This window comes from Prosopis cineraria, unplaced genomic scaffold, assembly GCF_029017545.1.
Source record: "Prosopis cineraria cultivar Desert tree isolate PC_DT_omini unplaced genomic scaffold, ASM2901754v1 PC1681, whole genome shotgun sequence".
NCBI lineage: Eukaryota > Viridiplantae > Streptophyta > Magnoliopsida > Fabales > Fabaceae > Prosopis > Prosopis cineraria.
In genome coordinates, this window is record NW_026557006.1 from 1 (window position 1) to 12220 (window position 12220).

The 12220-nt window shown below is 33.8% G+C and overlaps 1 protein-coding gene across 3 annotated transcripts; it reads right to left on the minus strand.

The window, feature by feature from the left end:
- Positions 1-8143: 8143 nt before the first annotated feature.
- LOC129300626 (pentatricopeptide repeat-containing protein At1g62350-like) lies at positions 8144-11299 on the minus strand. 3 transcript variants are annotated; one of them, XM_054939196.1, is made up of 3 exons: positions 10913-11299; positions 9992-10024; positions 8144-9120 (listed from the first exon to the last, which is right to left on the minus strand). In XM_054939196.1, the coding sequence occupies exons 1-3, from the start codon at positions 11234-11236 to the stop codon at positions 8704-8706; spliced, it is 774 nt and encodes a 257-aa protein (XP_054795171.1). In that variant the 5' UTR covers positions 11237-11299; the 3' UTR covers positions 8144-8703. The 3 variants fall into 3 exon arrangements, with proteins under 3 accessions (XP_054795171.1, XP_054795170.1, XP_054795173.1); XM_054939195.1 differs by lacking the exon at positions 9992-10024 and having other exon boundaries at positions 10931-11299; XM_054939198.1 differs by lacking the exon at positions 9992-10024.
- Between the last annotated feature and the right edge of the window lie 921 nt (positions 11300-12220).

The following is a 12220-nucleotide window of genomic DNA, read 5'->3' on the forward strand; positions in this document are numbered from 1 at the left end:
AATTAGAGCCAATGTTAATTATGTAAATGTCTTGGGTGGATAATTGAATTACCTATTTGGTTTGAGTTATGGGAAACTAGTATAAGAACAAATTTACTATGTATGAGGGGGTAAAAAAACTAGTATAAAGAATGCCTAGTGGGTCAAACAAAAGATTTTTCTATAAAGATTGGACTACATCAGGGATCATCTCTGAGTCTTTATTTGTTCAACTTGATCTTAAATGTTTTGACGGAACATATTCAAGGGAAAATTGAAATGTATGCTCTTTGCAGATGATATAGTTCTTATAGCAGAGACAAGAGAAGAGGTTAATTGCAAACTTGAGTTATGGAGGAGGACATTGGAGTCGAAAGGTTTTCGTCTGAGTAGAAGTAAGATGGAATATTTATATTGTAAATTTGGTAAGGACTATTTGACAATAATTTAGAAGTGAATTGGGAGATCAAATTATACCTCAACGTGGAAAAATTTAGATATTTGGGAGCCATTATTCAAAATGATGGCGAAATCTAGTGGAGATATTTCACATAGAATTCAAGCTGGATGGTTTAATTAGAGAAAAGCTAAAGGAGTTATTTATGACCGTAAGGTGCCTAATAAACTTAAGGAAAGTTTTTATGCACTGCTATCAGACCGGCCAATGTTATCTAGTAGTGAAGCTGGGCTCTAACGGGACAGCAAGAGTATAAAAATTGGAGTAGCATGAGAATGTTACGATGGATGTGCGGACATACACATAAAGATAAAATTCGAAATGAGCCACGTATGCGAAAAAGTGAGGGTGGCACCTATTGAGAAAAAAATGGTAGAAAATCGGTTGAGATGGTTTGGACATGTACAAAGAAGACCAGGGAGGCACCGGTGAGAAGAGGGAATAACATCTTTTGAGTCCGATTAAGAGAGGTAAAGGAAGGCCTAAGAGAACACTCTTGGAAGTTATTGAATGCGATATCTAATTAATAATATTCCTAAAAGCTTGATAAATGAGAAAGCACAATTGACGTCTTGCAATCCATGTAGCCGACCCCACCTCCTAATGGATAAAGGCTTGTTGTTGTTGTTGTTGTAATGTTTATGGGAAACCAATTTGATATAAGTTTGATGTAAGACGTTAACATTCCATTGTAGTGGAAACCAAGGGGAGATGGTGGGAGAGATAAGATCAAATACCTTGAGATGTTTAAAGTTAGAACCAGATGGAAATGTCTTCCCATAGTCGATCAGAGAGCTTTATATCCTCCCATTACCAATGTTCCACTTTAACTGTTTGATAATGATGTCAGAACCAACTGAAAACACCCTTCCAGATCCATGATGTATCATGGGGTTTCTTGATATGAGCGATCAAACTGAAATCCACATACTTCCTTTTTAGAGAAGAAACACTAGAGAATCATCTGGTGCTTGAATCAACCTCTAAATTTGTTTAGCTAGAAGACTTTTATTAACAATATGAATCGATCTGAGCCTCATACCTCTCAAGTGTTTGGATAAGAAGAGGAGATTCTTGTTTGCTAGATGCACTCTTTTCATTTCATCTTGGATTCCCCATAAAAAGTCAATACATTTGACATCTACCATGTCACAAGCAGACTAATTGTTTAAAATTTTAGAGGTTTAATTGATAAAAGTTAAATTTTAAAAACCGAATTGATATATGAGATAAACATAAGGAATCCAAAGTTTCATTATCCCTATTTTGCTTCAAATAAAGGCCTTGATCCTTCTGTGAAATTTCTAAAATTATGTCTTTCAAGTTTGATTGAAGCTGCTAGAAGGTCCTAAAATGTCGTTCTTCATAACAATATAGTTATCTGAGATTGAATTAAATTAATTGAACATGTTAAATTTCGATAAGAATCATCATATCAATGCAAAAAGGGACTACATAACCTTATTTGTACAAACTAAAGCAGCCATTAAAATGAGGTCACCTAATTGAAAATGCTTGTCAAACTGGAAAAATAATGTTGGAAAAATCATTCAGTTATGTTGAATTCATTGCATTAGAATCAATGCATATGTAGCCCAAAAAGATCATATACTAATATTTATTTGATTTATCATGTTATTACCTTGACTTGGAAATTTGATCTCCCCCTTGTAAGAAATGTTGAATTCTTACGGATAATTAGGATATCTTTTGGCTCAATAAATCATGGCCATTCTTTTTGGTCTGGAATTTATAAAGAAGATGATGAAAAGTATTAATGCGATGATAAGGAAATGATTAAATAATATATAATGTTTATGTTTTCCCCCAATTTTTTTTTTCCACTTTGTTTGTGATAAGATAAGAAAATGATGCGAGAATACGATGTTTACTTTTGACCTTGCTGGCTTGATTTTGATATCTCATGTCTAGTCAAGGGGGAGATAGCAAATCCTAAAAACATCATGAAATAACTAGAAGTGATTATCCATAGATGCTGGGAAGTTATATACAAATGTATATTTATGATATACATTATATATCAAAATATTATTTTTTTCATTTATTTTACCCAAATTATATCACATTGTGTGTATAATTTTTAATTATAACTAATATATATATATATATATAATGCATGAAATGAATTTACATTATGCATATAATATATATACATATTATAAATACTAAGTATAATTCATATAATATGAATTTTATAATAGTGACACATTCAGAATTTTATATTCAGACAAAGAAAATTAATACATGGTGGTATTTCTACTAGCCAACTGAACTTATGTGAGTTGTTGAGTCATTTAGGCCAATTCACCAGCCCGGCTATTCTTTTTTCAAAAAATTTAAAATCACCGTCAGGCACTTGGATCAACTAACTAGGGATTGGTCCAACTTAATTAAAGATGTCAAGTCAATTCATCAGTAAAGGGCAAAGGAAGCACTATTTTAAGTGTTCAAATTGGAAAAGCTCTTTTATCTCCAGCAGGAAGAAGAAAGAAAGAATCTTTTTTAACCCAGCGAACTCTTTAAGAGGGCATCATATCTATACCTCTTTTCTTTTTTGCAAGCCATAGAGTTTGAATCTTAAAGCAAGCCTTCCTTGACAGTTACATTCTATAGTGGTAAGCCATTCAACTTAATTAGAGGTCTCAAATTTGAACATCAAGTATGTAGCAACATTATATTCTCAATAAGAGGTATGCCTCCTAAAAAGGTGTCTGCAAGTTGTTAATTAGATTAGTTTGGGTGAAAAACTTAGAATACTAGAGTGAAAGAAAATTTAAATCTTGATGACATAATCCACATCACATTATCTTAATTTTTGAGAGATGGGGTGAGAGAGCTTTGATTGTGAATTAAAGGATGAAGTTTGGGTTTGTATTGTGTTTACAAACAATTTGAGCATCTAGGGGTCAACCAAATAATAAAATATAAGTAAATGAAAATGAAAATATGAGTGGCCTATTCCTTAGGTTGGCCCATTTAATATACTCCAAGCTAAAATATTTGGTTTTGTTTAGCTTTTTTTTTTTTTTTATCCCCAACCAAACGAGCAGAGAAAATGGGTCATTTACACCAACTCATTTAACACAACTTGTATTTCTGACTTTAGTGAATAGCGATGGAAGATCAGAGTATAAGAAGATGCAAGGTTATTTTTGTCCACCCAAAAAATTCCCTCCAAAAACCTTACCTTAGTCCTTCCCTAATATTTTCTAGAATTTATGATCCTCATGAAATGCATTTACGAGAATTATTTTGAGATCCCCCAATACATTTAAATACCACAAGTTTCATTAGCAATCTAGCAAAGAAAAATAACAACTAAAATAATTATCATTTTCTTTTACTAAATTCTCAATAGATCATTTGGTATTTAAATGTGTTGTGTAGAATTGGTGATTAATTCTCGCAATACATTTTTCTAATAAAAAATGTAAAAGTTAGGTACGAAACTTTCAAATCAGCGTTGTGCGTTTAAGAACCATGCTTATGAATATATAGTAATAGGGAATGGAAATGGAGGCATGCTCTTATATATAATGAACAGATCAATTTTGATTTTAACTTATCATATACTCTACAATATCTTTGTGCATTTTTCATAAATATTGAAAACTAATTAAAGCACTAGTTCAAAAGTTAATCATCAAAATTAGAATTAAACTATGATCAAATCGATTATAAATAAAATATTTTTATTAAACCAAGATCAATGGTTGAGGGTGTTTCAAATCTCTAGTGACGATTTGGGGCTTTAGTGGATTGATTGCGTGAGAGTTCTCAGGGGATGTGATCTTAAGGTATCGCGATGGCCAAAGACCTTTGATGCATACCTCTAGGTGCTAAGAAGATGAAGTTTACCCATTGAAATCGGCATAAGTTGACAATGTGGAGGTATCTTGACGACATTACAGAGGCTGGTGATCTTCGTTGGGTGCCTTTAGACTATGAGATGAGGGACTGGTCCAATCTTCGTTAGTGCGTTTCGCTTGGGTTAGCATCATGGGCTGTGGGTTGGGATATTCGTATTAATGATATGACTAGGGATTTTAAAGGTAATATTGTCGGCTCTAGGCTTCAACATTGTGGCAATAACAATATCCTCTCTCTCATGGGTTATGTGTGATTATTGGTTCTAGTATAGTTGATTTCTATGATTAATTTAGTTTGGATGGGGCTTGTGGGAGCCTTTGTTTTCTTGGTTTATTATTGTCTATGTTGGTGCACAATGGTGAACAAGCTATATTTGTGGAGTCGATCATTTTTGAACTCCTAGATTTGTTGTGTGTGATGCTCTTGCTATTAAGAAAGGAAACTATATGACGGTCTTGTTATATTTTTTGCCTGAAATTTTCATCTATCGTCCTGCCGAGGTTTGGATTTCTTGTGGTTATGTTTTGGCATACTCATTTAGGCTTTTTGAAGGCAAAGTAGAAAATGATTTGAGGTGGGTTCCCCTAATAGCATGATTGACAATCTGATTTGGTGTGGATTCTGTGTGGAAGTTGGAAGTGTTTGATAATATGCCCCTATTGCAAGTTATTTTCAAGGTTATATTCTGCTCAAGGGTGATAAGCTGGGTTCAGGTGGATCCTTTTAATCTTGGTAAAGCGCGGGTGTATAACTTCAAGTGGATTCCAAGTTTATGTTAGCAGTGGGTTATGTTTTCTACATAGCCTACATGGGGATATGCTCGAAAGATAGGGTGTTTATGCCCCCATCCTACTCGCTTTCTTCCTAGTGTCCAATCTTGTAGAGTTGAAAATATGAGCCTACCTGAATTATATGAGTTGAAAGAAATGTGAGTTAAGTTGAATTTAACTTATTTTTATATGGGTTGAAAAAATCTTAACCCAACTCAATCCTTAATCTGTCAATCTATTTATTTTTTTATTTATTTTTTTCATGAATTAAAAAATACACTTAAATGATGTGTTTTAATTTGATATTTTTCATGATTCATTTTAAATATACCAAAATATTAATTTATACTATTTGTGTAAAATATATGAATTGATCCACCTAAGTAAGTTATGCTTAGTATGGTTTGTATCCACAAAAATTTTTTTCCTTTTTTCCCTTTTTAATTTTTTTTTGAAAAATAATATGAGTTAAATGGACTAACCCTAACCCATGAAGGTTAACTTTATATGATTTACTGGTTTGAGTTAGAAAAAACTTTTTTTTGTTTAAATTAATTTTTTTTCAACCCAACCTAACTCTTATAACCGGCTATTTAGACTAACCCATATAACGGATCCATATTCCCACTTCCGTTTTGGGTTGGCTAGGATTGTTCTCCATCAAGCTCTTTAGTCCTTGATTTTTTGTTTATTGATGCTTTATTTGGGGGGGGTGTTGTTTCAGTTAGTTTGTTTTGTTCTGGCTTGTTTTTAATATAATTGTTCCTATTGTGTTGTGGAAAAAAAGTTCGATCAAAATACTAATTTAATAATTTAATGGTTGAATTAAACTAGTTGACTTGGACTTCCATACTATAGCCAAATGAGGTGTATTATCCACATGAGTTTGCTTTCATTCGTACTTCACTTTCTGGCTTAATATAATATATGGAACCATGCCTCTCTCTCTCTCTCTCTCTCACACATTTGACTCATGTAAAGCTTGGCATTGGGTTTTTTCATCCTTGAAATTTCAAGTTGGGAGTCACGGATTGTTGTATGGGGCAATGACAAGCTCCAAAAGATACCATTTAATGACAGTTAAATCTTAGAAAAAAAATTATACAAAAAATGAGTTATAAATATCAATTTAAATGATATGTAACGTAAATTTTACTTGCAAATTAAAAATTACATTTTTCCAAATGGATATTTGTAACTTATTTAAAAAAAATTGTCAAAAACCTAGCTATCATGAAATTGATCTTTTTGAATCCAAGTGTCATTCTTTCTTCTTGTATTCATGTGTTCCTCCGTGGTATTTAACTCTGCTTCCTATGATTTCTGAATTTGTTATCAGATGGAGACTGATTGCGTGATATATTCTCTTTGAAAGGGTAGAAGAAGGTGATATGTGGTTACAGAATGAGAAGAATATTAGAGACTTTTAATGAAGAGAAAAAAAAAAACAGAATATTAGAGACTAGAGTGATTGATAATTTACGTTGGATTTAGTCCACCCTTGGTGGTGTTGGGCCAAGCCCATTTTGTATTAGGGGTCCATTTGCTAATAGATTAAAATTATGGTAAGGCCTAATTTACATCTTTTTGGAATTGGAGAGAACAGTTATTTTTCCCAAGGGAAAATTACAGCGAAGGATCTAGAGGAAATGATATTTAAAAATAAGGATCTTGAAAATCATAATCATTTATGAGGACCAAATACTGAAATATAAATTTAAAAACACTCGATTGCCCTTAATTATATATCCTCCATATTTCCGGGTCACATCTCATGTTATCCTACAAAGAGAATTAGATGTGAAAATTCTTCACGCCCCTCACGAAACTTGACAACGTAACAGCATAAATCCTTCAGTCTCTAAAACTCAACGGCAATTTCAATGATCTATTTCTCCCTTGCCTACTATGTTATCATCTTTTCGACCAATTGGAATATGCTTTGGAGAACAAACGAAAATTGATTAATTAAATTAGTAAGAATCTAACCTAAGCAAACTAAGAAAATATTTACATGTTTTTTTGCAGATGGGGTTTTAATTTAGTGGAGACGTAAGAGAATGGATCGGAGAAAAGGCATGGAAACTTAAATCATCACACATGACTTTTTTTTTTTTTTAGGCATTGTTGACTGATTTAATAATAAAGGTTGAAAGTCAATTTTCTTCACCTTGATCCTTCATTCTAATTTTAACTTTCATGATCTCTTTTATAATAAATATTAACAATTTTAGATCCATCTTCCTAATTATTCCTTTTCCCAAACCTCATACACTTACAATGAGGTGGAGGAGTTAGTTCAGGAGACGGGACCTCTCCTCTCCTTTTTCTCCACTTTTCCAATCCTCAATATAATTAAAAAATAATTTAATAAAATGATATGAATGGTAAGGATTGGAGAAGTAGAGAGAAAGGGGGGGGGGGGAGAAACCCCTCTCTTGTTCATAACACGAATAGCAAAAACTAATTTCTTCTCTTTCTCTCAAGCTCTCTCTTTTCTCAATCTTCGTCGGTATATTTGCTTCGTGCTAAAGATTGAGTTCCTATTCTAAGTAATTTTCTGCGTGGTTTCAAGTATTATTGACCAGAAGCCAGCAAGAGCTCTTTACTGAGGCTGGAATTGTGGTATGTTTTCCAACTCCAAAATCTTACAATTTACCAAGTTCAAACAGTAAGAGATGGGTTTAGAGGGAGGAGAATTTGGATATGAAAAATCTCAATAATTGTATAGTTCTTCTCTCAGCTATTGAATATGTCATGTTCTTCTTCATGACCATTTGGTCATGACTGCGAAGACAGTAAAATGATGACACAAACAAATACTCATCGGAAAAGACCTTCTTTAGCAATATATGATTTCGAACGAAGCTTTCCTGCTTTCATTGGCCGAAACATTGTGCAATCAATTTATCAAGCTAATCACTTAAATCAATATATGATGCAAGATTAATAATAAGCAGCATTAATCATAATAGAATAATTCACATATTAAATTCTAGGCAATGCGTGAAATTCATATTAAATTTAAGGAAAAAAATATACAAAATTGAACGAAATACACTTTAATTTTTAAAACAAAATACAATAGTTAATTGATAACAAAATGAACCGTTTGACTGACTAGTATAATGAAAATGAGCATACATGTGATTCACACAAGGGTGAGAAACTGAGAATGATATTCCATTCCATTAAGTTAACAAATGATTTCATTACCTCAACCAAGTAAATCAGCAAGAAACGGTGAGAATGATAAGCATATGCCTCCAAGAATGTACTCGCTCCAACCCATAACTTCATGCCCAGAAGGCAGGTACAAAGGGGAGATGAAAGCAGCTTTCAAGTTCTCAGCAGCAATTTCAGAAAAGACAATTTAGACTTTGTCATCAGACAAAACATTGGCCAAGTGTCCAGTCCAATGTCTTTTTTCTATCCTTCAATCTGGCCAGCCTGGCCCAAAGTGACCCGGCAAGACCAAGCCAATTAGGCCACCAGACATGATAAACACCCCTACCTCTAAAGTCTCAATTTTAGAAGCAAGGCTGCTGCAAACATCTGAAACAACGGATCAAGGTATAGCAGCTCAAGAAGCTGGTCAACAAAGCTCTAATCATCATCTTCTCTCTGGTGGTGCTCTTGATCTTCAAACAAGTCCTCAGGAGGGTCATAGACGATCATGCCAGGGAAAAGTTCTAAGAAGTCGTCTTTTACCTGTTCTCTTAGTTCTGGGTAGGGAATAAGTCCCTTCAATATCACTCGAAAGGGTAATGAAAGAGGAGGGTCAGGAGATTGCCTCATTTCTTCATATACGTTCATTGCCTCTGAGGGCAAGCCACTGTCCAAACAAGTTCTAATGATGTCTCCAAATGTATGTTGATCAAAAAGAACCTCCTCTCTTTTCAAATCTTCCCAAACCCTCTTTATTTCCTCCACCCTCTTGTTTCTTGCAAGCATCATGAGCATGTCTCTGTAAAAGAACATATCTGGCCGGTACCATATTTCTTTGCGCACGATCTCATACAACTATGACATAAAATATTTGTCATTCAAAAGTATACAACCATGTTGCATAACATAGAACACTTTACTGTCAGTGTACAAAACATCTGGTCGATAACTAAGAATATGTGACCAAAGGTTTAAATAAATTCAAACAAGCACCAAATTAATTTTTGACAGTTGAAACAGATTTCAGCACATCTGATTCAACAAGGTTGACACATTTTTCCATTTCTCGTTCAACAAATTTGGCGAATGACACATGATTTTTCCTCCATGATGGCCCAAAAACTGGGAGCCAACTCTAACTGAAACAACCACTCTGTTCGTTTCTAGGAAGAAGCAAGAAGCATGAACACTTACTGAAACTTCCAAATGACTATTTATTCAAGGCCGGGAACAATACAAAACAACTACACTAAATTTTTGTTCACTCTAATGCTAGACAGTAGCATCGACAACCACGAGAGTTCGAGACTGCAGTTTAGGCTCTAAAAGTTTGAAATAGGACTAATTAAAAGAGACCAAAAGAATCAATTAAACATAAAAGCAGAGGCAAGAGGATATGCTTTTCTGCTTTGTTTTTTTAATAGCCAAATGGATTCAATTAAAACGGAAAAGGGACTGGGATACAGATAGCTAGATGATGTTCCTCCTATATCAAGTTGACCAAAAACGTTAATAGGTAAATTCAAGTTTTTAGAATTCTATGAGCCAAACAAGAGCAAACAGATATCAGATCACAATTTAGAATAGGCCTACAACTGAATTGTGCCATTCAATTTTAAAAACAAGGGCAACAACATCAACAGGCATAGAGATAATTAAGAACTAAATGATATTGAATTAAATAATTCACAGAACCATAATCCATTGATCAAGATTTGTTCCCTACTTCTCCAAGAGCGTTTGCATGTCTTTGCCAATCCTAAATGCACGAGGAATTAAATTACTGGTAGAAAAACCACTTGAAGCAAGAAAATCATACAGGACTTGACAAGATCAGAACAACTGAGGTTTAAGAAAATTACCCCAAAACTATTCATTTATCACTTACACCCAGTTCAACAGTGTAACTTATCCTTCATGGTCCCTTTTATATCAAATATACATTATATACACAAATGGATAAAGTCTTCAAAATAAGAAAAATTAGATTAAACTCCTATAAATATGGAAGCTACTCATGATAGACAGCAACGATGCCTGGATATGGATCTTTAGCAACTCAACCGAGTAATAAAGCGACTCCAATTCTATTTCAGTTACCCTTCTTATATTTTGACTGCTACCAAAAATAACACCAAAAAAAAAAGGGAATTGAAGACTTAAAGTTGCCACATTGAGAAATGATTCTTACAAAAAGTATCAGAACATCAATTAAGATGGTGTTCAGTAGGTACATGGTATATTATGTTTCCAAGTAATTAGCAATCCTAATTATAAGATATTTAGACGTAATAGATTTTTTTAAAAAAAATTAAAAACAAAAATCCATGTTTTTGTATCATTGGTATCCTTGATAACAAATAATAATATTTTCCTATGTCTTGAACTTAATCATTTTTAAATAGATTTCCAAGAACATCGGAAATTAAGACTTCAAGGTATTAAACACCGCATAACTATCCAAGTGACATAATTACCTTTCCAAGTTCTATGTTTCATAGAAGGAGTTCTAAAAACTTCAATTACAAACAGTCATGTAGAGCTGTAAGCTCAACAGACCAAAATTCCACCAATGAATATATCAAACAATTGTTCACACTCAAGTATAAAATCGCAGAAGGAGAGAACAGGTGGAGAAATTAGGAACCTTCATGCAGAGAAAGACCTGGTCTTGCCTCTGGAACTCGGCAAGCACGGCTACGAGATCAGACTTGAGCAAGCGAGAGACATGAGAGCGGATGAAGCGGTCGAGCCGTACCGGATGGGACTGTAGCCTTTTGAGCTCTTTGGCGACGATCAGGCCTTCTTTACCCATCTCCTTCTTCCGCCGCCATATGGATAAGCTAGGGCTCGACGCAGAATGCGAGACCGACGCCGAACCAGAAAGAAATCGAAGGCTTTGATATGTAGAGTGCAACAGATTTGTTGATGAAGCTCTTCGCAGTGCATTCGCAGCAATACGCAGCGACATGGAAGGAAGATGACAATGCTAAGACCGTTTTTGTTTCAATCTTCGAGCATCCCTCCAAGTCTACTAAAGACACACGGAATTAGGGGTGTTCAATGTCTGAATTGGTTCGGTATCGTCCCGATTATATCAGGACGGGTCTTATTTCGGCCCAAAAATAATCAGGACGAGACTTTATGGGACGGGACAGGAAAGGAGTTCGGGACGGGACGGGACACGGGATTACCATCGGGACGTCCCGTCCCGTCCCGTCCCGAATATTATATATATTATTTTTTATTTTAAATATATTAATTATATTAATATAATTTATACTTATATTAATTATATCAATTATAATTTTAATACTTACAATTCTTATTTAAAACTAAAGTATTTTTATATTGATAATTTTAATGGTATGGAGTAAACATGGCGATATCTTTTTTATAATATATTAATTATATTAATATAATTTATTCTTATATCTATCTATTTAATAACTTTTATTTATAACATACTTTTTGCTTATTTTTAGAAGAGTAATTAGCTTAGTATATCTTCACTAAAGTAGAAGAACAATTATTTGATGTTGTATTTGACTTGCTTGTTGTTGCTAATTTTATAGCATAAAGATCACTTGTATTTTTTATTATAATATGTAGTTGTGATTAAAATAATTCAATAATTGATTTTAAATTATTGTTATTTATGTACTTGTGTTATTTTAATTTTAAACTTAATAAATTATATAATTTAAAATTTTAATGAACATTATTATCCAAATTTTTTTTCGATATTATTTCATTTATCGGGACGGCGGAACGTCCCGATCTTGTCCCAGTCCTGTCCCGACTCTTAACGGGACGGGACGACTTTCGGGACGGGACGGGATAAGGGACCAAAATTCAGTCCCGATCTTTTTTTCGGGACGGGACACGGGACGGGGGTATTCCGGTCCCGTCCCGTCCTGTGAACACCCTTACACGGAATGAAGCTAAGAAGGAA

Coding starts and splice junctions, on each gene's coding strand:
- LOC129300626 (XM_054939196.1), bottom strand. CDS start 11,236: ATGTCGCTGCGTATTGCTGCGAATGCACTGCGAAGAGCTTCATCAACA. Junction 10,025..10,912: donor AGGTCTTTCTCTGCATGAAG/GTTCCTAATTTC, acceptor TCGTGCATTTAG/GATTGGCAAAGACATGCAAA. Junction 9,121..9,991: donor ATGCAAACGCTCTTGGAGAA/GTAGGGAACAAA, acceptor TTTATGTCATAG/TTGTATGAGATCGTGCGCAA.